The sequence below is a fragment of the Cervus canadensis genome, chromosome 7 (assembly GCF_019320065.1).
Source record: "Cervus canadensis isolate Bull #8, Minnesota chromosome 7, ASM1932006v1, whole genome shotgun sequence".
NCBI classification, from domain to species: Eukaryota; Metazoa; Chordata; class Mammalia; order Artiodactyla; family Cervidae; genus Cervus; species Cervus canadensis.
The window spans coordinates 45,754,333-45,777,286 of NC_057392.1; the positions used below are offsets into that span (position 1 = coordinate 45,754,333).

Genomic DNA, 22,954 nt, shown 5'->3' on the forward strand with positions numbered 1-22,954 from the left:
CTGAACAGGGAATTAGAGCCCCAGAAAACAACTTCTAAGACTATCACCCAGCTCTCTGCTCACTACTGAAGCACAAGGCAATTAAGACTCAGAATTAAATCCAGACCCATAAAGAAGAATTGCCTCCCTGGCCCAGAACAAGGCTGGGTGCTGCACCAAACGCTACTCCCCCTCCTCAGAATTCTGACTCTTGACAGATGGAACAATCAGAAGACATTATTGACCTTTACGGTACCTGACGCCAAGCAATTAGGGTTCGGCATTTTTAGTTTCCTTGAAAATAATCTTAGTTTGGGCTGCTATTAACAAGTACCATGGACCAAGTGGCTTATAAACAACATAAATTTGTTTCTCACAGTTAACAACAGTGTAAGACCAGGACTAGGCCAGTGTGGCTGGGTTCTGATGAGAGCCCTCCTCTGGGTTTCAGACTACTGACTTCCTGCCGAAGCAGGCAGAAAAACCCTCTGGGGTTTGGGGGGTTTGTTTTATTTTGTTTTTATACTACTAATCTCATTCATGAGCGTTCCACCCCATGACCCAATCACCTCTTAAAGGCCCCACTTCACTTCTTAATACTATCACATTAGACGGTTTGGATTTCAACATATGAATGTTGGAGAGATACAAACATTCAGCCCACAGCAAAGCACTATCCACCCATCATCAAGTGTTTTTAAGTGTGTGTATTGTCAGTCTGGGGAGCAGAAGCAATACCTAAGTCAGGCATGTGCCATCTCCAATCAGAATGTGAGAGAGGGCAGAAAGGCAGTATATGCAGGCATGGAAAGAAGCCCATCTCAAAAGCAACCCATCCTCTGCAGTTAACAGCACAATCCCGGCTCAGTTTCCTGGCTCTGATAACGCACTCAAGTTATGTAACAAGTCATCCTTGGGGAAAGCTGAGACAGGTACACAGGGACTCTATTATTTTTGCAACTTCTTGTGACTCTAAAATTACTTCAAAATAAAACGTTAAAAAAAAATGCTTTAAAGCTGCCAATCAGAGGTCATTTTTTAAGAGGCTAATGGATTGAGGCAAATCAAGACTTAAGTAAACCCTTTCTAATTGCTCCACCCCTAGCTTTTCACCATTTCAGTATGCTTTATTCTAAAGTTTACGTTCTTTCTTAGGGATTTTATGTTCTTCATTAAGGTTTTCTTAAGATTGTTATCCTGACATACAGTTTCCAGGATTGGAAACAGAATGGAAAACATGATCTTGTGTTTATACAAAACCTTGCTTAAAGTTTGGCAGTCCCTCAAAAAGTTAAACACAGAATTACCATATGACCCAGCAATTCCACTCCTAGCTATATACTCAAGATTACTGAAAACATATGTCCACACAAAGATGTTTACATAAATGTTCACAGCAGCATTAGTCATAATTGTCTCAAAGTGAAAACAGCCCCAAATATTCATCAACTAAAATGTGGTATATCTATACATATACAGTGGAACATTATTTGGCCATAAAAAGGAATGAAGTCCTGATACATGCTACAGCATCAATGAATCTTGAAAATATTTTGCTTAAGTGAAAGAAGCCAGACATAAAAGACCACGTATTACGTGATTTAAATGAAATGAAAAGTAAGCAAAACCCCAGAGATCAAAAACAGATTAGTGGTTGTCAGGGGCTGAATGCATGTGGTGGGGAGGGAGAGAATAAGGAGTATTAAGGGCTAGGGCTACAGGGTTTTCTTTTTGTGGTGATGAAAATGTCCTAGAATCATGTAGTGGTGATGCTGTACCACTTTGCAAATACACTACAAACCACTGAATCGTATACTTTAAATAAGTTATACAGTATGTGAGTTATATCTCAATTAAAAAACAAAATAAAATTTAAAAAATTCTGCTTAAAAAAGGGGAAAATTGTTCTTTTTCTTCCAGGCTTATTCTGGAATAATAACCTTGCCTGGGTGAAGTGCCTCACATATAGTGCCAAAGCTTGTCCTTGACTAGTCTGGCATAAAGCTAATAAAGTGCTACACATTTCACTCAACAAACACCTATCATGAGGTATGGGGGAGCTGGGCAGAGACGCAAAAGCATTTCTGAAAATAAACAATGGAGAAACCAATCGCTGCATACCTGAATGCCTTCCCCAGAGTCAGAGAGGCATTACCCTGAAATAAGTATGCACTTGGTAAACTAAAAATGTTGCTAATTACTATTCTTCTTTTTCCCCAAACAAATAAAGATATCTGGGGTTTGCCTGTACTTCTCTTTATTAATACTGAAATTTTCAAAATTTTAAGAGGCATCATTGGCATCACATGTTTCTATATTTGAGAAAGAAACATGTTCATGAGGTTCTAGGCCTCTAGGAATTCAGATTTTCATCAGGTCTCCTCCTCATCTTCATCTCTATAGGCTGCAATGGGCTCTCCATTATTGCACCTTCTGTAGGACCAGAGCTGCACACAGTCCTCACATCACGATATTGTATGAACACAGAATCATGTATTTTTATTTTTAATATTGGAAACTGAATCACAATGCTTAGTGACAGATGTAACTATACCAAGTAAGACTGCTTTCTTTCTTTAACTGAGTGTATGTTGAGCTTCGTGCATAAATAAGCATTGTGCATAAACTGAACGTTATGAGAACTTTGCACAAGGAGGCTCCCCTTATTCAAATCATTTCTTTGGGGTCTGTTTCAAAAGCTAGTTGATAGGTCAAACCAAACAACAGTCTCTCCGCCTTAGAGCCACACCTTAACTCTGATTTTAAAAACTGGAATTGAAACTCTGACATCTCTGGCTTTGTGTGACCTCCAGCTTCTCCCTAAACTAAATATACCCTAAAGAACAAGGATTCACCGCCATGAAGAATATTTCTTGGAGAGAGCAGCACAGGCTCAGAGCAATTCTAGATGAGGAGTTCCTAAAATAAAAACATCCCTCAATGATGACCTTCAAACTCTTTTAGAGGTGTTAATTTTGGTCTTTGTTTTCAAAAACTGACTGAAAACAGTACACAGTAATATATACATCATAAGCATATGAACAATACAAACACATGAATAAAGACAGAAAACCTAGCAAAAATGAAAAATAACATAGTATTAAAGTGGATGATTTTTCAAGGCTTTTCTTGAAGTCCCTGTTACACAGTTATTAAGATAAAAAGGGAAATATACCACTTATGTTAGTCAATAACAATTCTTATCATACGTTGCGTTCTGATAACTTACTAGTCTACAAGGATGCCTATGTTCCCTTCTAGGTCAGAACCCTTGACCTTGAGTCTGAATCAAGATTAACCTGAGGAGAGGCATTCATCTTTCCCCAGAGGATACCATCGAACTTCCTCTCAGCTTCCTCTCTTCTACCCACTCGCACAGTTCTGAAAGGGCTCCCTTCTCTCTCTCAGCTCGGAACCTCACTAAACACGAGGCCAAGTGTCCCTTCCAGTCAGATGACTTGTAAGAACAGTGTGTTGAGCTAATCCCAGCACTAAGCCCTGGGCTGTGCAGCAGTTCACACTGCTTTACATCCAGCAGGGCCACTGACACCCTTCTTTTGTTTCTTATTTCCAAGACAAGTCAGTAGGTGAAATAAGACAGTTCTCAGGTGCACGGTGACTCAGAGTCCTTTCTAACAACAACTCGAAGAAGCATGACTGAGTGCTTACGATGTGCAGGGCCATGCTAGATGGTTTCTGAGATATGAGAATCTCTATCCAAACAGAGATGTGGCTGTCGCCAAAATCTGTATCTTTGGCCATGACTCTTTGAAAACAGTAATTTAAAGTTCTTAAAGTGTATTTAAACAGAAAGTCTCATTTAAGCCTCTGAATAGGGCTGTGAGGAATGAAGGTGACAAAGACCCTGAGATGCTAAGGAGTGGGGCAGCTTGCCCAGGGCCCCGAGTCAGAAAGAGAGCTAGAACCAGAAGCCCGGATGGCCAACCAGATCCCTCAGCTTCCCACAGCCCCAGCCACCCCAAAGTCTCAACGAACCATCTGGAAATGGTTATTGCCAGTGGCTTCCTAGACAATGAGAAAGAAGAGGCTAAAAGTCAACGGGAATCGGGGGGAAAAGGCTGCCTTCTCTCAACAATGTGGTACTTTCTAATTTGGCCATGTTCACACCCTCCCTTGACATCACAAGGGACCTCATGTGTAGAATATGAGGCGACAAAAGTGGTTAGCAAGAAACAACCATGAGCTGTGCAACCACAAAGACCCAACACTGAACTAGGTTCGCTGCTATGCCTTTGAGCCCTTGAGCACACAGCTCCTTGGGTGTAAAATTATGTCTGCTACCTTTGAGTAGGTCAAGTAATTACCACAAAGTATGTGTGCAAAAACTGTTAGTCCCCTTATATCACAATCAACTCCAAGGCAGAGGTTCCAAGGTCGTAAAGAAAAAAATCTCTACTCTGCAAGTTTGTCACTTCAGAATGCCACCAATTCAAATTTGCTGACTGGAAAAAATACTTTCTCCTGGAGGTAGCACATTCCCTTAGAAACTTGCATGGACTAAGGAGTAACTGTACCAGCATCCTCCCATCAAAAATAGGAACATTATTACAACAATCAAAACGTGGAAACAAGCCAAGAGCCCATCCATGGGTGGATGGATAAACAACTGAGTCTACACAGCCAATGGAGGACTACTCAGCTTGAAAAGGAAGGAAATTGACACACACTACCTCATGGATGAACCTGGAGGATGTTACACTAGGTGAAATACTCCAGTCACAGACAGACAAATGTATCTGAGTCCACTTGTATGAGGTTATGTGGAGTAGTCAAACTCACAAACACAGAAAGTAGAATGGTGGCGATCAGGGACTGGGGGGCGGGGGGGAGGAGGAGAGGGAATGAGGGGTTAGCGTTTAATGGCTTCAGAGTTTCAGTCTGGGATAAGAAAAAAGTTCTGGAAATGGACAGTGGTGATGGTTAGATAACACTTGTAGTACAATTAATGGCACTGACCTACACACTTAGAAACGGTTAAAATGGCAAATTGTATGTTACGTATATTTCACCACAATTTTTAAAATAGCAAAGATACTCTTATTATCCCAAAGGCCTTGGTCCTCCCTTCCCGGGGTCTGGGCCATGCCTCCCATCGCCCTCCCCTGCCAGGCTTCTCTTCCCACCATCCTGAACTGCCCCACCCCAGGGCACTCACCGGGCCTCAGGGTCACCGTGACCTCCTGCGGTGTCAGCTGGATGACATCGGACCCCGCTGGGCTGGAGCCCTTGCTGCTGAGTGGCAGGCTCCGCAGAACCTGGGTGCTGCTGGCTGGGCTCTCGAACTCACCCCCACAGCCATTCCTGATCAAGTTCGCCTTCAAGTCGCACCGGGAGGTGACCGACCGTGGGCTGCCGAAGTCCTGGAGGCACGGAAACAGGGGAAGAGGGCAGGGGGCGGTCAGGGTGGCTCCAGAGCATCTCAGACTGTGGATTCATCATCACCCCTCGACCTTGGAACCTCTACATTCCATTTACCAAAAGTGGACAAAATGGTCACCCCCACCCCAAACGCCTCACGGAATATTATGAGAATTAAATAATGAACTGAGGTGCTGGATATGGAAGCATTTTTAAGTTGTAAACACACACAGTAAAACATTTGGCCGCACTGTTATTTTAATGGTTAAAATGCTTCTTTAAAAAAATGTGCCTGTCTACCTGATAAGAAGAAAACAACTGATATGGTCAGAAGTTGCATAACTAAAAATTTTGAAAGATACAAGTGGCCGAGTAGCCGTCACTCAGACAATACCCCAAGGCCAGTAGGTGCCCAGTAGGGCCTCTGCAAGAGTCAAGACCAGGAAGTCAAGGAGACTTTGAAGTATTTTTAAGTAAGTAAAACCAGATGTGTTGTTCTGAGCTTCTGTGATTTTGTTTGTTTATAACCGAATGTTTTTTTTTAATTTTGTATATTGAACTCTTGACATAACAGGATATCTTGCCTGTCAACAATCTCAGGGATGCCACAATAAATATACATATAAATGGCTCCAAAAACACTTGTAGAACAAGCTGAGAAAAATGATTATTCTAGAAATTACAAGATTCCAAAGCTGGGTTCTGTGCAGTCAAGCTGGGCTCTGATAAAGCAATTCTGATGAAGCAGTTTAATAAAAAAAAAAAAATCACAGCAATAGGGGAAAGGAGAGGTACCTTCCTAAGGGCCTTACAGGTATGGATCCGCTGTCCTAAGCTGTGTGAAGCAGAGGTTGAATTACTGAATAGCTGTCCAGAGCTGAAAGGGCTGAGGGGCTGCTCAGAGCTTAACTGGCTAAGGAATTTCTGAACTTCTGGCCAGCACACCGGGCCTTGCTGCCAGCTCCTCAAATCCTGAGGAACTGGTTGTCCTTCACAAAGTTCTGACTGTTGCACATGTCTTGATCAGACCAGTGCACATCCCCACCACCAGGCTGGCGAGGAAAGCATTTTCAGTCTCCCCAGAGCGATGGGTACCCCAACATCCCTCCTCTTGGCCTGGTGCAGCCTGCATTCTGGAATAGACAATGTCACAGAATCAAACTGCTTCACCCTAAGTGGGAGACAGCTGCATGATTCCTCATCCACAGCCTCAGCCATTTACATCAGCAAGATCATCCTGTGATGCATGGACACCTGCACCAGCAATGAACTTCATCCAAGCTGCCCAGTCAATCTGCTCAAAGGCTGCTTTTGCTAGACACTACCAGTCCCTGAGGGAGGACAGGTACAGAGGCACCTGCTGCTCCCCTGCTGGGTTCATCAGGAGACTTTCAGGTCCAGGACACGCTTCCCAGACCTGAAGGGCTGATAGGCAGCCACAGAGAGCCCATTACAGCCTTGTTTGTGTAGCTGGCTTTCCTGACTCTATTCAGGGCTTCTTTATTTTCCAGGTTGTTAGGAGCAAGGCCCTCTTCATTCCCCTCATTGGTAACAGCTTTAAAATTCTTCAAGGTTGCGGCAAACCTTCACTCCAATGCACAAGGCTTCCCTGAAGTTTGCTGCACCAGCAGGAAAGACCATGAACTCCTGTCACCGAGTTGGCCAGCATGAGAACCACCACTGACCACATAAAAACTGCCACTTGCAGGATGACTTTACAAGCGCCAACCATGTCAACAATGTGACAGTACAGGGGGCCCCCTGCTCAGCAGCTCCAGCTTCATGGGCAGCAATGGACAGCAACCACAACTCTCATACCAAACCCAGACTTAGCCTCAGGGCCATCCAAATCTATCATGTCTGTCAACCTTCTCCTGTTTCAGAGTTCGGTTTTCTTGCTACTTGGGGCAGTCCCAGTGGCTTCTCTCATGTGCTCGACATCCTTTGAAGATAGATTTATCTGTATAATCAAGTCCTGTCATTATCCCAGACCTTTAGGGCCTCAATGACACCTGCTGAGGTACCTCTGGGCATGCAGGTCTGGAGAACCCTTTGAGGGTAAGGTAGCTTTCTCGAAGTCTATCAAGGATGCCCACAATAGTTGCAGTTCTCTCCAGCATGGAGTCTGAAAACAGCCATGCCTGATTTCTAGCACAGGCTCTTGCTGCCCAAGAAAGGGACAGACAGCACTGCAGACCCAGCTGCTGCTGCTGCTAAATTGCTTCAGTTGTGTCCGACTCTGTACGACCCCAAAGATGGTAGCCCACCAGACTCCCTCGTACCTGGGATTCTCCAGGCAAGAACACTGGAGTGAGTTGCCATTTCCTTCTCCAATGCATGAAAGTGAAAAGTGAAAGTGAAGTCACTCAGTCGTGTCCAACCCTTAGCGACCCCATGGACTGCAGCCTACCAGGCTCCTCCGCGTCCATGGGAGTTTCCAGGCAAGAGTACTGGAGTGGGGTGCCATTTCCTTCTCAGGCAGACCCAGCAGGGAGTGACAAACCAACCACAAGCTTCTGCTCTCTTCCCCTGAGATGCTCGCTAGCTATTTTAATTTTGAATAAGGGCAGATGCACATTAAAAGAAGAAACCAAAATCACAAAGACCAGGGCATATGAAAGCTATGACCTTTCCAGTTACACAAATGTTATAAAGACAATGTTTCAATACCTCCATTCCTAAGCTTCAAATTCAATGAATGCAGATGCCCCAAATTATAAACTCTTGAAGGAAAGGAAGACTCATGGTTAAAAAATCCTTCTCACATGAGCGACATCCTGAATTCTGATGTGCCAAGAGCCTCTGCCAGGTGTCAGAACACAGCAATTGCCAGGGAGAAGGGATCTCGGATGCATCACCTGGTCCAGCCCTTCACTTCTACAGATGACGAGTCAGAGGTCCACACACCTAAGTTCATGCCTATGTTCACCTGAGAAGCTTAAGTTTCTCCAGCCTCAGCTTTCTGAACACAAGCTCAGTGTTCCTTCCATCATCTGCCTCCCTTCTCGGTCAAGGTCACTGCTGAATTCCAGAGTAGGAAACTAACTCTGTGACCCCAGACTCCATCCCCCTGAATTTAGTATTTCCTTTGCTGCTCCAGGTGCCGAACTCTTCTGCCACCTATCAAACTTGGAGGATAACTATCCACTTGATGCAGAAAAACAGGCATGAGACTTCATCTCAACATGGAAAAATGAAAACTAGTTTCCGAATGGTCTCTCATGCTCAGCTGCTTGAGTTCATGTCCGACTTTTTGTGACCCCATGGACTGTATAGCCCGCCAGGGTCTTCTGTCCATGGGATTCTCCAGGCAAGAATACCGGAGTGGGTGGCCACACCCTCCTCCAGGGGATCTTCCCGACCTAGGGATCAAATCAAGTGTCTCTTAAGTCTCCTGCACTGGCAGGCGGGTTCTTTACCACTAGCGCCACAGCTCTGTAGTGGAAGAAGTTTCAGTTCACAAAGGAAGTATCTGTCCACACACTCTCCAGAAACACTGTCACTAACCCTTCAAAGGGCTCAGGGAAGGCAAACTGTATGACAGGCGACCCACTAAGAGAAGCAACAGAACGCACACTGGAACTCGAAATATCTTTCATGGCTTTCAGTCACTAAACAGTAATAACATAAGAAAGAAAAACATAAGAAGCAGGCATGCCAAACCTAGATGATTTTTACTTTGTTCTAACACTGGTGCTCAGAATTGTTACAACCTGGCCCTCTGCACTGCCTCTGTCACCTATCACACGGAGGATATAATGAGGTCTACTGCTCGCTGAAATAGTACTTAACTCTCATACATTTTGTTAATCAAAATCCCCTCCTGCAGCCAAGACCAGTGCTCAGCAGGCTCTCAGCGGTCAGGCACAGCAGCCCGGGCACTCAGCTTGTCCACCTGCACCACTCTGGTCATCACATCCTCTGTGCGCCTCACTGCCTGCTGCGGAAAGCCAAAACTCAAAAAAGATGTGGGTGGTATTTAGGGGGAAAGCATGGTTTGTTTTTTTTTTTTTTTCCTGAAACAGCAGGATGGAAGAGCTGAGAAACTGCAGGCCTGGGGAAAGAGGAACCCAAGCAGGAAGGGGGTGGAGGGGGGTGGGGGTGAACCGGGGGCACAGATGCCCTGATCCTGAGAAGAGGGGGAAGCAAATGCAAACTGGTGAAGAACTGGGAGAGGGCCTGGCAGAGACTTGGGCAGGGGCAGGAAGCTGGGGCCCTCTGTGGCTGCAGCCCTGGCCCCACTGGAGCCCTCATGGATCCAGGGGTAGGGGAGGGGAGGCCGAAGGTAAGTGATGACAAACTAAAATCTGTGCACGATCAGCACCCCACCACGTGGCCCGGCTGCTGGGAGACGGGGACGTCCCTGTCAGGTCCGCTGGGCTCACTTAACGCACTGGATGGCTGTTCATGGAGCACGTACAATGGGCTGAGATGCTTCCCTTTCACGACCACAAAGAGATGTTCTCCCACAGATCTGTGTTTTATTGCGAGCTCGAGCGGACACTCGTGTTTTTCACTCCTTCCCAGCTCAAAGGAGAATATAGGTCACGTCCCCTCCCCTCTACTTTCCCCAGCACGGTAATCTCCCAGAAGATCCAGTCAGCTGGTCTTATTTCCCAGCCTCTAATCTGTCTCCTTCCTCACATTCCCGCCTTCAGTCCTACTGACCCCTTCATTCCTTCTCTCCACGTCCACCTCCAAGGCAAAGCCTGGTCCCCCAGCCCAGGTGCCCCAGCCTCCTCCCACGTCTGCCCCTACAGCCACCATCGACATGCCCCAGGCCTCCCTGCTCTTGTCCCGGCGGGATTCCTTCCAGTGTCCACAGGGCAGCCTTGGCAGCCTGGGTCCTTCTCCCTCTGGTGTCATGGCAGTCGAAACTACTCACAGCCACATCTCCTGAGGGTGTCTCACCTTCACACCCCAACAGCCTCCCCACTCCCCACAGCCCTCAGCACTATGGCCGAGCCTGCCTGTCTCCTCTTCCGGCCCCGGGAACCTGCTTTCTGTCCTGGGGGAAAACCGCTGCCTCAGCCCCGCCCGCCTCTCCCCAAACACCGTCCTCTGTCCAGTACGTTGGCCTCCCTGCTTCCGGCACTGGCTGCTGATCCACAAAGCCCCTTCCCCCTTTTTCCCGGGCACACAGCTACATGAAGTCTCCCAGCTCCCTGTGCACTTAGGCTGAGTGCCGTGACTGGTTTTAGACGAGAAAATGTCAGTGGAAATCACGTGGGCTGCCCCGAGGCCTTGCCATAAAAGCACCCGCGCACATTCTTACCCGCACACGCCCCTTCACAGCCAGCTGGGTTGTGAAACTTACTCTCTTAGAGCAGAGGCAAATGTCTACTTCAGAAACATGAAGGACAAAATAGAAAAACAGATAATAAGCCGCCGGAGTCTGTGGTATGTCTTATGCCGTGCAGCACAAACAGCACTGGGAGCGTTCACGCTGGCGGAGAACAGCCCCGGGCTCTGACGAAGGGCCAGGGGCAGGGGCTGAGTTGTGCGATAAGGACCGGCAGCCTCCCTGCCCCATGCCACATCCTCAACTAGGGGAGGGGAGAGTCTAGCGACTCTGACCTTAGAGCCAGAGGGTAAGGTCTGTAGCTACCAGGGAAAATGAAGCCACAGTTGGGAGATGAAGACAGGAGAGCCAGGTTAACAGGGCCAACCAAGCAGCAGAACCAGGCAGACAGAAGCAGCATGAGGTGGGGGTGGGGGGAGGGTGGTAAGGGCACTGGCTGACTCAAACTCCACACCTGTGGGAGAAGAGAGAATGCGAGGGGGACCTGGGAGATAGAATTAGGTTACAAGTTTGTTAAATGCAGAGTAAGGCGTCCCCACCCCCACCCAGGTAAACAAGAAAGCCATTGTAGGATCTGAAGCAGAGGAGCTCAGTGGAATGTGTTTGGGGGTTAATCTGTGGTTGTATGCAGCCCGGAATCCACAAGAACACACTGGTTAGGGACCCAGCCCCCTGCTGGCTACCAGACTCTCCACATCATGTGCTCACTGCAGATACCTCACCTCTTTGATGACGTCCCAGGATTCACGATTAAGGCACTCAGCCACACTTACCCTGTTGTGTTAAGGGGCAGTCTAGAATGCCCCAAACTTAGCTTTGAGACTACTCAGGCCCTGGAGAAAGTTAACCCCCAAAGGGGATGGGAAGCTGCATTCCCACACAGGTATCACAGGAGGTTCTTTAGCCAAGATTGAGGCTATAAGCACAGACAGAGCTCAGTAAGCTACAGAGGGGACCCAGGTGTGGACCAGGACAATGATTTACCCCTGGAGATATCATCAGTTGGGATTTCCTTGGTGGTCCAGTGGTTGACTCTACGCTTCCAACGCAGGGGAAATAGACATGAACAGGCTGGGGAACTAAGATATATTGTGCCTCTTGGCCAAAAACAAAACACAAAAAGGTGTCATCAGATACTACCAGTATCAGGACATCAGACTTGGGGGAAAAGGAAGAGACCTAAAGTTGACAATCCAGAGCAACTTCCAGAAACCAAGGCTCACATTCCTCTAGAAAGTATCCATAAGGTACAGAAGGCTCAGTTAATTAGCAGTTCCATCCACAAGACCTCTCCTGAATTGATCTCGTTTTGTACTTCTAAAGTACTGGAGGGTGGGAATGGTCATCTTCATTTTACATACCAAGAAACAGTAAATCATGGTGAAACTGAGATTTCAACTTTGGTTATCTAAACAAGGTGTCTTTTTAGCTGGCCTCTTTTATAAAATATGAATTCCTGCCAGATTCTTGGCCAATTTTGAAGATGAGGAAGACACAGATTCTCAAGGAAATAATGATTTAATTGGAAACAGGCATGAAAACAAATCCACAGAGTAAGAGGTGACAAGTGTTATTGCCAGAGGACTAACTACAGGGAGACAGAAAGGTGGTGGGTCATGGCCTGTATGTGCAGACATGCAACAAACAGCCACCCAATGAAATCCTTCCATCAATCTTACTGAGCAGCTATTAACACTATGAGCCAGGCACCACTCTGGGTGTGGGAGGTTCAACAGTGAAGAAAACAGATAAAACCCCTGCCCTAACATTCTGGTGGGGGGGGGGGGGGAGCTTACATTCGTATTGCAGATAGATGGATAGATGAACGGAAACATGGTTGGGTGGACAGACAGATGTGTCTAGGGGAAAACCATCAAAGTCTTCATGGAGTAGATGAGTTTTGAACTAATCTCTTGAAAAGGTGTTGGTCAGGGGAAGGAGGGGAAATCTGGGAAACTCTTCAAGAGAAGCAGCACAGAGAAAACCATGAGGGTGTTCTTCAGGCAGGGCTCTCTGGGGACCCTGGGTCATCCCCTGGGGCTGAAGTGTTGAAGGCAGGCAAGAGATAAAGGTAGGGAGGCAGGCAGGGGCCATGGAACTTGGATTTGTCATGCAGGTCGTAAGGAATCCGTGAAAGGTTTTAAAGTTGATAACAAAACAGTACCATTAAGCCCCAAATACAATGAGGGGTTCATATGTTGGGAAGAGTCCTCTTTCAAAGTAGCTTGTTTAGTAATCTTACTCTTTACTAAGAAAAAAAAAATTCTAGAACAATCACTTGGAAGAGGCAGTGTAGGTTTAGAAACTGAGTGTTTCCTGATTAGCCAACCAAGCACTGATATTTGTATTGCTTTACGAGAGCAATATGCCTATCACCACCCCAAACTTACATCCCTTCTAAAGAAACAGCAGCTATTCTTTTGTAAAACCATTCCATAAAGGCCAATTCATAACATTCATCCTCAGATAAGCCACTGAACAATGACCGGCATCCACCAACAGGCCACCCACCCAGGCATGTTTTATATCGTTAGGCAAAAGACTCACTTCACAAGCTCAGGTCTTTTACCAAATAGCAGAAAACTGTATAAGAATCATAACCGGTTCCCCTACAAAAGGGAAAGAAGATCTTGTTTACCTAAAACAGGATTAAAACATAAAAATGCAGCTTTTCTTTTGTCTCCGCCTTGGGAGAAAGGAAGAGGCAGCTCACCGAACCTGCATACACTTTTTCTGCCCAGTCAACTTGGATGTCGAGGTGAAGCCCACCCGTCCCCCACCAACCCCCTATAGCACTCCTCCCCTCCCCCACCCATGTACCTCTTTGGAGCACCAGGCACATTTTGGGTGGATTAGCAGGCATTCTTCACATGAGGTGGCACTTCCACTAGTGCATATGTTGAGACCTTCAAAGAAAGATAAAGATGCAGCCATTAGCTTCCAGCCATAAACCCTGTTAATGGGCTTTTGAATGGGGCAGGAGGAGGAGTCACTTCCTTTTCTAACAGGGGGCCCCCCTGAAGCTGAAGAGTGCAGGCCCCTGTGCTAATTGCAGGCCTTTGCTCACTGGCAGAAGCTAAACACTGATGGTTTTTGAAGCACCCACCATGTGCACACTTGCGTTAGCAACTCCCGTTTCTTCTACTGTGCCTACCAGGATTCCCACTGCCTTCTTCCTGACATAGCAGGTCCTGTCTCATTGAGAACAAGGCCCCTTTATGCTTAGTCCAGACAAAATATCATAAATGGCATAAAAAGTAAATAAAAAAAAGAACTGATTGATCTTCTTCAGACATAAGAAAATCCTAAACCAGGTACTGTCGCACCAAATCCGTAGTGTACCAAAAGACAGCAGCAAAGTCTTTAAAGAAGAATGCAGCTGAGGAATACAATGCCAGCTCAAGATACAGGGTATCTATTAATTCTTGATCTACTAATAGATCAAGAAAATACATATCACCTGGGGAGATAATAAAAAGGTATTTGATCAAATTAAAAAACCACCCATTCAAAATCTATCCCTGATGTTCAAAAAAGTATCAGAAACTAAGACTAGAAAGAAACTGGGTCGTGATGATGGCCGCACGACCCTCTGAATATACTAAACCACAAGAAGAAAGCATCCTCCCCCATCTCCCTTCTCCACTGTATGCCTCTCCCACTACCATCCCCAACAGCAAAGGCATCCTTGGTGAAATTTATCATCACCCAAGTCTTTTCCTTCTGAGACAAATTCCTTTGGACCAAGAGCAATAATTACTGGCTTCTCTCTAAACAGGTGTAACTTTATTTGGTCCTCACAGCACTAACAGACTCACTGGTTTCTTCTGGTCATTGCCTAGAGGATCACTGGATAAATGGAAAAAAGAAAAACCCAGGGCCACCAGCCCTAGGAAGAAGGGCTCAGATCATAAAGGGGAAAAACAGAGGCAGTAAGATTAACAAGAGAGAGTGGAGGAGAAAACGGGGAGGCTGAGACTCTTCCCCAGCTTCACCAAACAACATAACAATATTGGTTGTAAGACATCTTAAAACTATAACATTTCTCTAACTTGGTCATTTTAACTCCTTGATTCTTCTTTGTCACTAGCAGGAAAAAACCTACGGAAATCGGGTGACACAAGGAGGCTGCACTGAGTCACTGCCTTGAGGCACTAGAGGGAAAACCATTTGGGATGAGAATGGCAGCTCATTCCCACTTTCAAGCAATGAAAGTGGGAGAAACTGGCAGGACCTGAGGGCCTGGGAAGAAAGAAGGGTGACTTTGGGAGCCCACACAGAAGGTGAGAATGACGACTTTCCCCAGCCAGAGACCCCGACGTGGAACCCTGGGCACTTCATCTCCACCAGCTGCTACCCTGTTGGGACCCCACCTCATACCACCAGAGCTGGGGACCCCAATGTCACTGCCAGGCCTGCAGTGGGACCTCCTGGGTACAACACTGGACTCGGAATGCATTTTACAGAAGAAACAAAGCCAGGACCCATCACCCTGCACTGCCTCATTTCAGGAGAAGAGTCCTCCGCAGGTCCAAACATTCACCAAGAAGGTGTTACAATTCAGCCCACAGGGAGGTTGGGCTTGCCTTCCACCTCTTACACTGACAAGCTCCTTTCTCACTTTAAAATGAATCCACTCACTCGGAGATTTTCAAATAGGTACCTGAGCTTATTAAAAAAGAGAAATGATTGCAGGAAAAGTTTCAAACTGTCAGTTTCATTGTTTGGTTAAATCTCCTTACCTGAATCACTTTGCTGGACAGCAGAAATTAACACAACACTGTAAATCAACTATTTCAAATTTTTAAAAAATATATTCCCCAGAATATTTAGCTTAAAGTTGACATTAAATAAATAGATGTGGGAACTTCCCTGGCAGTCAAGTGGTTAAGAGTCCACCTGCCAATGCAGGAGACATGAGTTCGATCCAGGAGCATCCCACACGCTGTGGAGCGACTAAGCCCCTGAGCCACAACAACTGAGCCCAGGAGCCAGAACAGACTAACGTCTGTGCACACTAGAGCCCCTGCTCTGCAACAAGAAAAGCCACCACAATGAGAAGCCCTCACATGGCAACTGGAGAGTGGTCCCGTACTCGCTGTAACTAGAGAAAGCCTGTATGCAGCAACGAAGACCCAGTGCAGCCAAAAATAAATAGACATGGACAACTGAAATGAAAAAACAACAACAACAATCTCCTTACCTGACAGAAACCACTAGCTGCGCAGGGGACGGAATCAAACCTAGAATGAAAAATGACTTTTCTCCTGTTCTCCTCAACCTTATCAAATATACACTCAGGCTCTTGTGGTGTGTCATTTGCTTTGACATATAAAATAATTTCTATAAAGAATGCATAAAATCACCCTTATAAATCATTTCTATAAAATCATGAAACTGCAGAACCTTGGAGCTAGAAATGCTTTAGGATCAGCTCACTAAGTAATCTCATTTTACAGCTAAAAACATGAGAAAACAAAAATAACTTGGAAAAAATAACAAGGAGCCCAGTCTTCCAATAAGAGGTCAGAAGGGGCACCAGCAAGCAAGTACCCATATGGGGTCCCTGTGCCACCCAGACATGGGCCATGTGACCAGTGAGTTCCAGGGTCCTCTGAAGGAGATGTTCAACAGGCCCTCAGTCAGAAAGGAATTTGAGATTGGATGTCTCACTTATGTCTCTGCCCCAACTCACATTAATGCACAAACACCACTTTCTAATTACCAGGGCCTCATCACTGAGGTGTGGGACCTTGGATCAGAGATCTCAGGTTCAGAGCATTAAGGGCTCTTCCTCTCTGACCCATATCACACTGGGCTCTGGTCTTCTGCTTTGTCAGCCTAAAAGACCTTGGACAAAATCCTGAAGAGCCTCCACAGATGTGACAGGCATCCGGTATGAAAACATACTGAACAACTGTAAAATATCTGTCATACTACATTCTTAGTCATTTCTGTTACTTCTTACATATTCACATGCAGTAATAGTTTCACAGCACTGACAGTGATTCCACTAAAATCAGCTTGCTATATTTTGTAATAACGAAATGGAAAGTAACCTTTAAAAACTGTATAAAAAGGTAATTTTAAAATATAAAAATAAAATTAGGTTGCTGTTGAGACAAATTCAAATTCAAGAAACCCTGCTCTATGCAAGTCCTAAACACCAAGTACTGGTCTAGGGGATGCTAGAGACACAGAGTTGAATGACCCAGGCTGTGCTCCCTGGGCGCTCACAGCTGCCAGGGACAGGTCATGCCAGTCCTGCCAGGCACTCTGGGAACCAAAAGCATAGACCGTGTGCTGACATGTGCCACAGTGCCAGTGCTACTCCCTTTGGCATCTCTCCTCCCTCCACCTATTAATATTTCAGTGAGTTTGGATTTGGCTGGATGAGTCATTTGAAACCAATAGCACTTTGAAAGGAAGGAAGTAATGAATAAAAATGTTAAACAGTCGCAGTTCACAAATGTCAGAGTGTTATGTCTGTGTCACGGTAATAGGTGCTAGCGGCCCAGACAGTGACCACAACTTTTCTTGGTTACTGTTTGCACAGTGACCATTCCCAGCTCAATGTCAATTGCCTGCAGCCCTTAATGTCTCTGAAGCCAGGGGTTTACTGCAAACCATCACCTGAAAACACGCTCTCCTTCCGAAACTCAATGACTCATCCCTCCCTGTTATCAATCTTATCCAGACTGATCCTTCCTTCGAGATGCACGAAATGTTTCTCCTAATCCAACCCTTCCTGCCTGCACCCTTCTCCAGCCCCACACAGCCCAAGCCAGGCCCTCCACAGGTTTCTGTGGTCACCTCCTGGCTGGCCTCCCTCCATTCAGCCTCTCCACACCTCTGTCTACCCAACATGGCCAAGGTCACACAGCACCCACTGACGCACACCTCCAGCAGTTGGAATTTCCTGATCTAAAACACTCCATGGGATAATAGAGGTGAGTCCCAGGACGAAGTGGCCCTAATGGCAGGGAGAGAGGAGACACGACACTACTCACTGGGAATAGGGGGAAACACACAGCGAGCAAGTAGGGTGTGCACTCACCCTGTAAAGCACAGAGACAAGAACAGACCCTGCTGTTAATGTCTGGGCAACCACCTTCATGACACAACTGAGAAGCCAGCAAGAGAAACAATCTTGAGTTACATTTTACTCATTGTTTTCAAGACAACAGAAAATAAAAACATCTCATCATTGCTGTTGGGGGGAAAAAGTGGTAAGGCACTGGAGTGCTTCTGCCCATGCACTGAACCACAGCCACTCATGTGTCACATGATAGACAAAGTCTTTCCAGTGCTGAATCTAGCAGTAAAATAGTCATCGGTTTAAAGATGTTACCACAAAGTGTAAATACACCCTAGAAAGGATCTGTCTCGTTCATACCTTTCCTGCCTTTCTGAACACCAGACATCTGCAGAACATTCAACAACGTCACCTTTACAGACATGACTTGTTTAAAAAACATCGGTTCATATATAGGATACTATGCAGCTTTAAAAAAGAATGTGTGTGCTCTCTATTCCCTGCATACTGGTATGAAGCTCACTCTGAGACAGTTATCACTAAGTTAACATAAAGGCAAGGTGCAGAATGGTGTATTTAGGGCTTCCTTTAATAAAACTGGGGGAGGGAGATTTGTAGTAAACATATAAAAAATACTATGGATCCATAAGAAACTGACAGGGGTGGTCTGAGCAGGGAAGGAGGTCAGAGTAATGTCCTAGACTAACCAGCACAAGAATGAAAGAGCAATCTCTCACCCTACACTGGCTATGCTTTTAAAAAGTATGTGAACCGATTACCTATTCAAAATTTAGCTTTAAAAAGACAACTGACTACTTATATGATCTTCCTCTAAAAATTCGTAACTCCAATCTAATCATTAAAAAAACAGACAAATTCCAGTGGAGGGACTATCTACAAAATACCACTTCAAAAATGTCAAGGTCATTAAAAGAAAAACTGTCACAACCAAGAGGAGCCTATGGAGACATGACAACTCAGTGTAATACGGTGTCCTGCATGGGCTCCTAGAACAGAAAAAGAACATTAGATTTAAACTAAGAAAATCTAAGTATGGTTTTAGTTAATAACAACATATTGATGTGGTTCATGAATTGTAACAAATATGCCATATGAATGCAACATGCAAACAACAGGCAAAGCTGGAATTGGGGCATATGAGAACTCCCATACTAACATCTCAGTTTTCCCATAAATCTAAAACTGTTTTACATATTTTAAAAGTTAAAGGTGTTTGTTTTTTTTTTAAAGATCATTGAAATCATGGTGGGAGAGGAGAGTGGGGTAGGAATCAACCCAGTACCAAGCATTCTGTCCACATCAGGGACCAAAAGCTAAGTGTTGTTTTTGCTGTTGTTTTGTGAGAGTCGGGCAATTCACCTTATTGCCCCCCTCAAACTTCCAGCCTTCTCTAAAAGACAGAATATGCAATGAGAGGGAGGGAAGAAGAGGCCCACTCTGCTCCACCCAAGGGATGCAGACAAGGCTTCACAGAGGACAGGACATTGGGCTGGAGTTATTTGATAAGGAGAGGATATCCTGGCATGAAAGATCCAAGAGATTGTTCTGTCACTTATTGACTACATGACCTTGGGCAAGTCACAACTTTTCCTGGCCTTAGCATCCCCCTGCAAACAATTCAGGGGTGACTAAAATAACCTGTATCATAGGTGCCAGCTCAAAAAAAATCTTGACAGACTCAAATCAGTTCTCTCGCACAACTGTTTCTTCCTAACAAGCTACATGCATAGTCCCTGACCTCAAAGCTAGTTGTAGAAGGCGGCAAGGAGGTGAGGATGGGTCACTCTGCCTCCAACACACACATGCATACAGAATACCAAAACTTGTGTCCATCCATTCATTCAACAAGTATTACTAAGGCACTGTTGTAAGCACAGATGAATACAATGACAAATAAAACCAACAAAACTCCCTGCTTTCAGGGAGTTTACGTCCCGATTGGGGGCTGAATGCTCAGAGGAGAAGATGAACAATAAACCAGATAAGCAAGTACACTGGATGGTGGTAAGTGCTAAGGAGAAAAATCAAGGAAGGCAAGGAGATAGGAAGAACGTGAGGCAGGAGGCTGCAGTTTGCCTGAGTAGACATGCTGAGAAAGTGCTGTGGATGCCTGCCATGCAGAGATCGGCAGGGAGAACATTCCAGGGAGCGGGAAGGCCTGTGATCCAGCCCGAAGAGATGGGATTGAAGTGCATGAGGGGAAGTAGTGAGAGGGGGTTAGTTAGGTGGGGGAGGGGGCGGTCAGGGGGTGTTCGTGCAGAGCCTGGCAGGACCCTGGCAGGACTTCTGGAAGCCACAGGAGGATTTTAGGCAGAGTAACACAATCTAAGTTGAGTTTTAACTGGATCATTCTGAGTAAGAGTTGAGTATAACTCTACAATAGACAAGCAACTATTTTTGAAAAACTCTGGTGGGGGCGGGAACTAGCATCTGCCACAGGGAAGGTGTCAGGCCTTCCCTGGAAGCAAACTTTTCCCCATGTGGCCCAGGAATCAAACGCTGCAATCAATAGAAGAAGCCGCCTCACAAACAAATAGGCGCCTATGAAGTGTTTCTTTACATTCATAAAGGCCATTAATCTCATTTCAGCCTTCAGTCCCAGTGTATTGAAAATACCTGTGATGCGACCCCACCCCCATTAACCCGGGTGCTCACTGCCACGTGAACAGGGTATTATCATTTAAGCACTAGGTAATCGTCCCACATTACATTAAAACTTCAGAATATTTCCGTGAGCTGGCTGGAGAAGAAAAAGTAGTTACCAGGGTAGGCAGGCACAAAGGGCCTTTTGCCAACTACTTAGATATATTCATTCTCCGTTGCCTCAGTAGCTAAATAAGCATGGAGAACAAGCAGGAGAGGAATACTAATTAGAGCTAATTAGACCCTGCCCTCTTTTGCCTCAATCTCCTTTATTAAAAGTCCCCCTAATTCAAGGATGATGGCGCTAAAGTGTAAATACCTAGGGTAAACAGCAGCCGACCCACCAAACCCCCTGGTTTGCATTTCTAAACCTTTGCCTGGTTACCTGAGAGCTGCAAACCCAAGGCCAAATTCCAACAGCCCCATCACAGACCACGGAAATCGTGGCGGTGGGGGAGTGCTGCCAACAGGAGTCCAGTAAATAGGATAAAGGGCTCTCCTAGGATTTAGAGCATTCTAATGTGCAGGGCATTCACTAAAAGAACATTTGATTTTTTTTTTTCCTTTTAATAAACTATGACGGCAAACATGACTCCAGTTCTGCAGCCCAGTCAATGCCACACTCCCCCCTCCTTAGTAGAGAGCCAGGGCCTCCCCGAAGAGAAACCCTTCCTCGGGTCCTGTCTGGAGGTCTTTGCTAATAAGGAGAGCAGAGAACTCTGGGATGGGGGGTTGTCAGCCTGCTGGGGACTTGTTTGAAGTCAGCCCCCTTAAATTAAAAGTCTGTTTCCTGTTAGATTAAACACACAGACGAAAGCAGTGCAAAGCAATAGACTGGCAACTTAACCAATGATCTAGGGACACCCAGGCAGGCAGGACCCTGCAGATGACCTTTTTCTCTTAGAGGGTAATGAAGGTTTTTCTGTCAAATTCTGTCCTAGTAGCAGAACACAAATTGGATAAAGTACCTGCAGTGCTTCAATAAAAAGAGAAGACAAGGGAAGGAAGAGAAAAGAAAAGCTGTTTCAGACTTGCAGTTTGAAAGTTTGCAGTTGGCTCAGCAACACTGGAAACTAGAAGAAATCACACAGATATGTGTCAGTCCCTGGTAACCTTGAGAAGCTCCAGGGCATTAAGAGGGAGGTGGCCAGGTCTGGAAGCCAGTGATAGGCTTGCTCTCCCACTGCTCTGCTGATCCATGGAGGAATGGCTGAGCTCTAAGGCAATTGCAGGAGAAGAGACAGCACTGGAAATAAACCACTGTGGGCTCAATGCTTTTTTCCCTACCTAAATTGTGTCGTGCAGGACAAAGGGCCCTAAACCAAAAAGTTATGAGGCCTATGGACAAGGACAGTGGGCAAATCACTTCACTCTCCTGGGCCAGCCCCAAAGATGGAGATCATTAAGAAGAAATATATGAACTTTGAAAAGCAGAAATCACAATGCAAATGGAAAATAATGGATTGAAAGAATTATTTGCAACTGGACGTATTTAAGTTTTTATCAGAACCAGGATGTCAACCTGTAAGCAAACTAAGAAATCACCTCCTTCACCAGTTCCTAAACTTTTGTATTTCACAGATTATGATTTAAAAAGAAAACAAAAAGAGAAGGTAAAATTTACATAGGATTGCCGATTTTTTCGTTTGCTCAAGATGAAAAACTACCCTGTTATCACTACAAATTATTTTAAAAAGTTTTCCTAAAAATAAAAAAGAATTTCAAATTAAAGGACAGTCTTTGTGAAGCAGGGGGCTGTTGGCAATAATATATTCCTGTGTATGACACAGGCTATATCTCTCTCTTTGCCCTCTCCTGGGGACCCATGAGCAACAGGCACTGGTTATTGGCCAGATGGGTGTTTGGAAACCAGTGATCCACTCCAAGCTCTGGACTGATGAAAGAAACCTGTTACAGCAATAAGTCTGAAATACCGCCTAAAAAGTTTTCCTCTAGACCTCTCCTCTCTCTCAGACAGCAACCTCCACTGCCTTCATGTAAATGAAACTCGGCAGGGGACCGTCCTTCCCTCCCTCTTAGCCAGACACATGGTTCGGAACAGCAATCAAGAATCTCGGGCTTGAAAATGAACGGAGCATCTCAACACAATTATCTCCTACCGGAAAAGGGAAAGTCTGGAGCTTCCTGCTTTTAGAGGGGACGGGGTGGGGGTAGCTCCTTCTGCCAGGCATCCCCAGCGCTAACAGAGCATCCTTCCTCAGCAGTCTCCCAACTCTGAAAACTTAAAGCAGATAACTGAGGGTCCTCACACAGCCGCCAGCCCAGAGCAAGATCGCGCGAGTGCAACTCCACACCCCCTGCTCCAGAATCCTCCCGAATCAGGGGGAGTACGCCGCACGGGGTGTTTGTAAACTCCGAAATAAAGCCAGGCAGAAGGAAGTGGATCGCGAGATCCCAGGTGGGGCTGTGGTTTCGGACGCGGGTCTTCCCTCGGGTTTGCGGGAGCTTGGGGGCGGAAGGGGTGTTTACATCTTTAAAGAAAGGCGGCTGGCCTAGGCGGGGTGAAACTCTAGGATTCGCCAGGAGACCCTGGGCATCCACGCTTCCAAGAGTCTAGCCCTCGAGAATAGCCG

At 45.8% G+C, this 22,954-nt stretch overlaps 1 protein-coding gene across 2 annotated transcripts in view; it reads right to left on the reverse strand.

Moving 5' to 3' along the window:
• The window catches only part of ITGB5 (integrin subunit beta 5), a 113,379-nt gene that overhangs the window by 89,504 nt on the left and 921 nt on the right, over positions 1–22,954 (reverse strand). For both annotated transcript variants that reach the window (XM_043473195.1, XM_043473194.1), the window contains exons 2-3: positions 13,481–13,566; positions 5,156–5,360 (exon numbers count right to left, since the gene is read on the reverse strand). In XM_043473195.1, coding sequence (XP_043329130.1) covers positions 5,156–5,360; positions 13,481–13,566 — 291 coding nt within the window. The remainder of the gene's footprint in view (positions 1–5,155; positions 5,361–13,480; positions 13,567–22,954) is intronic.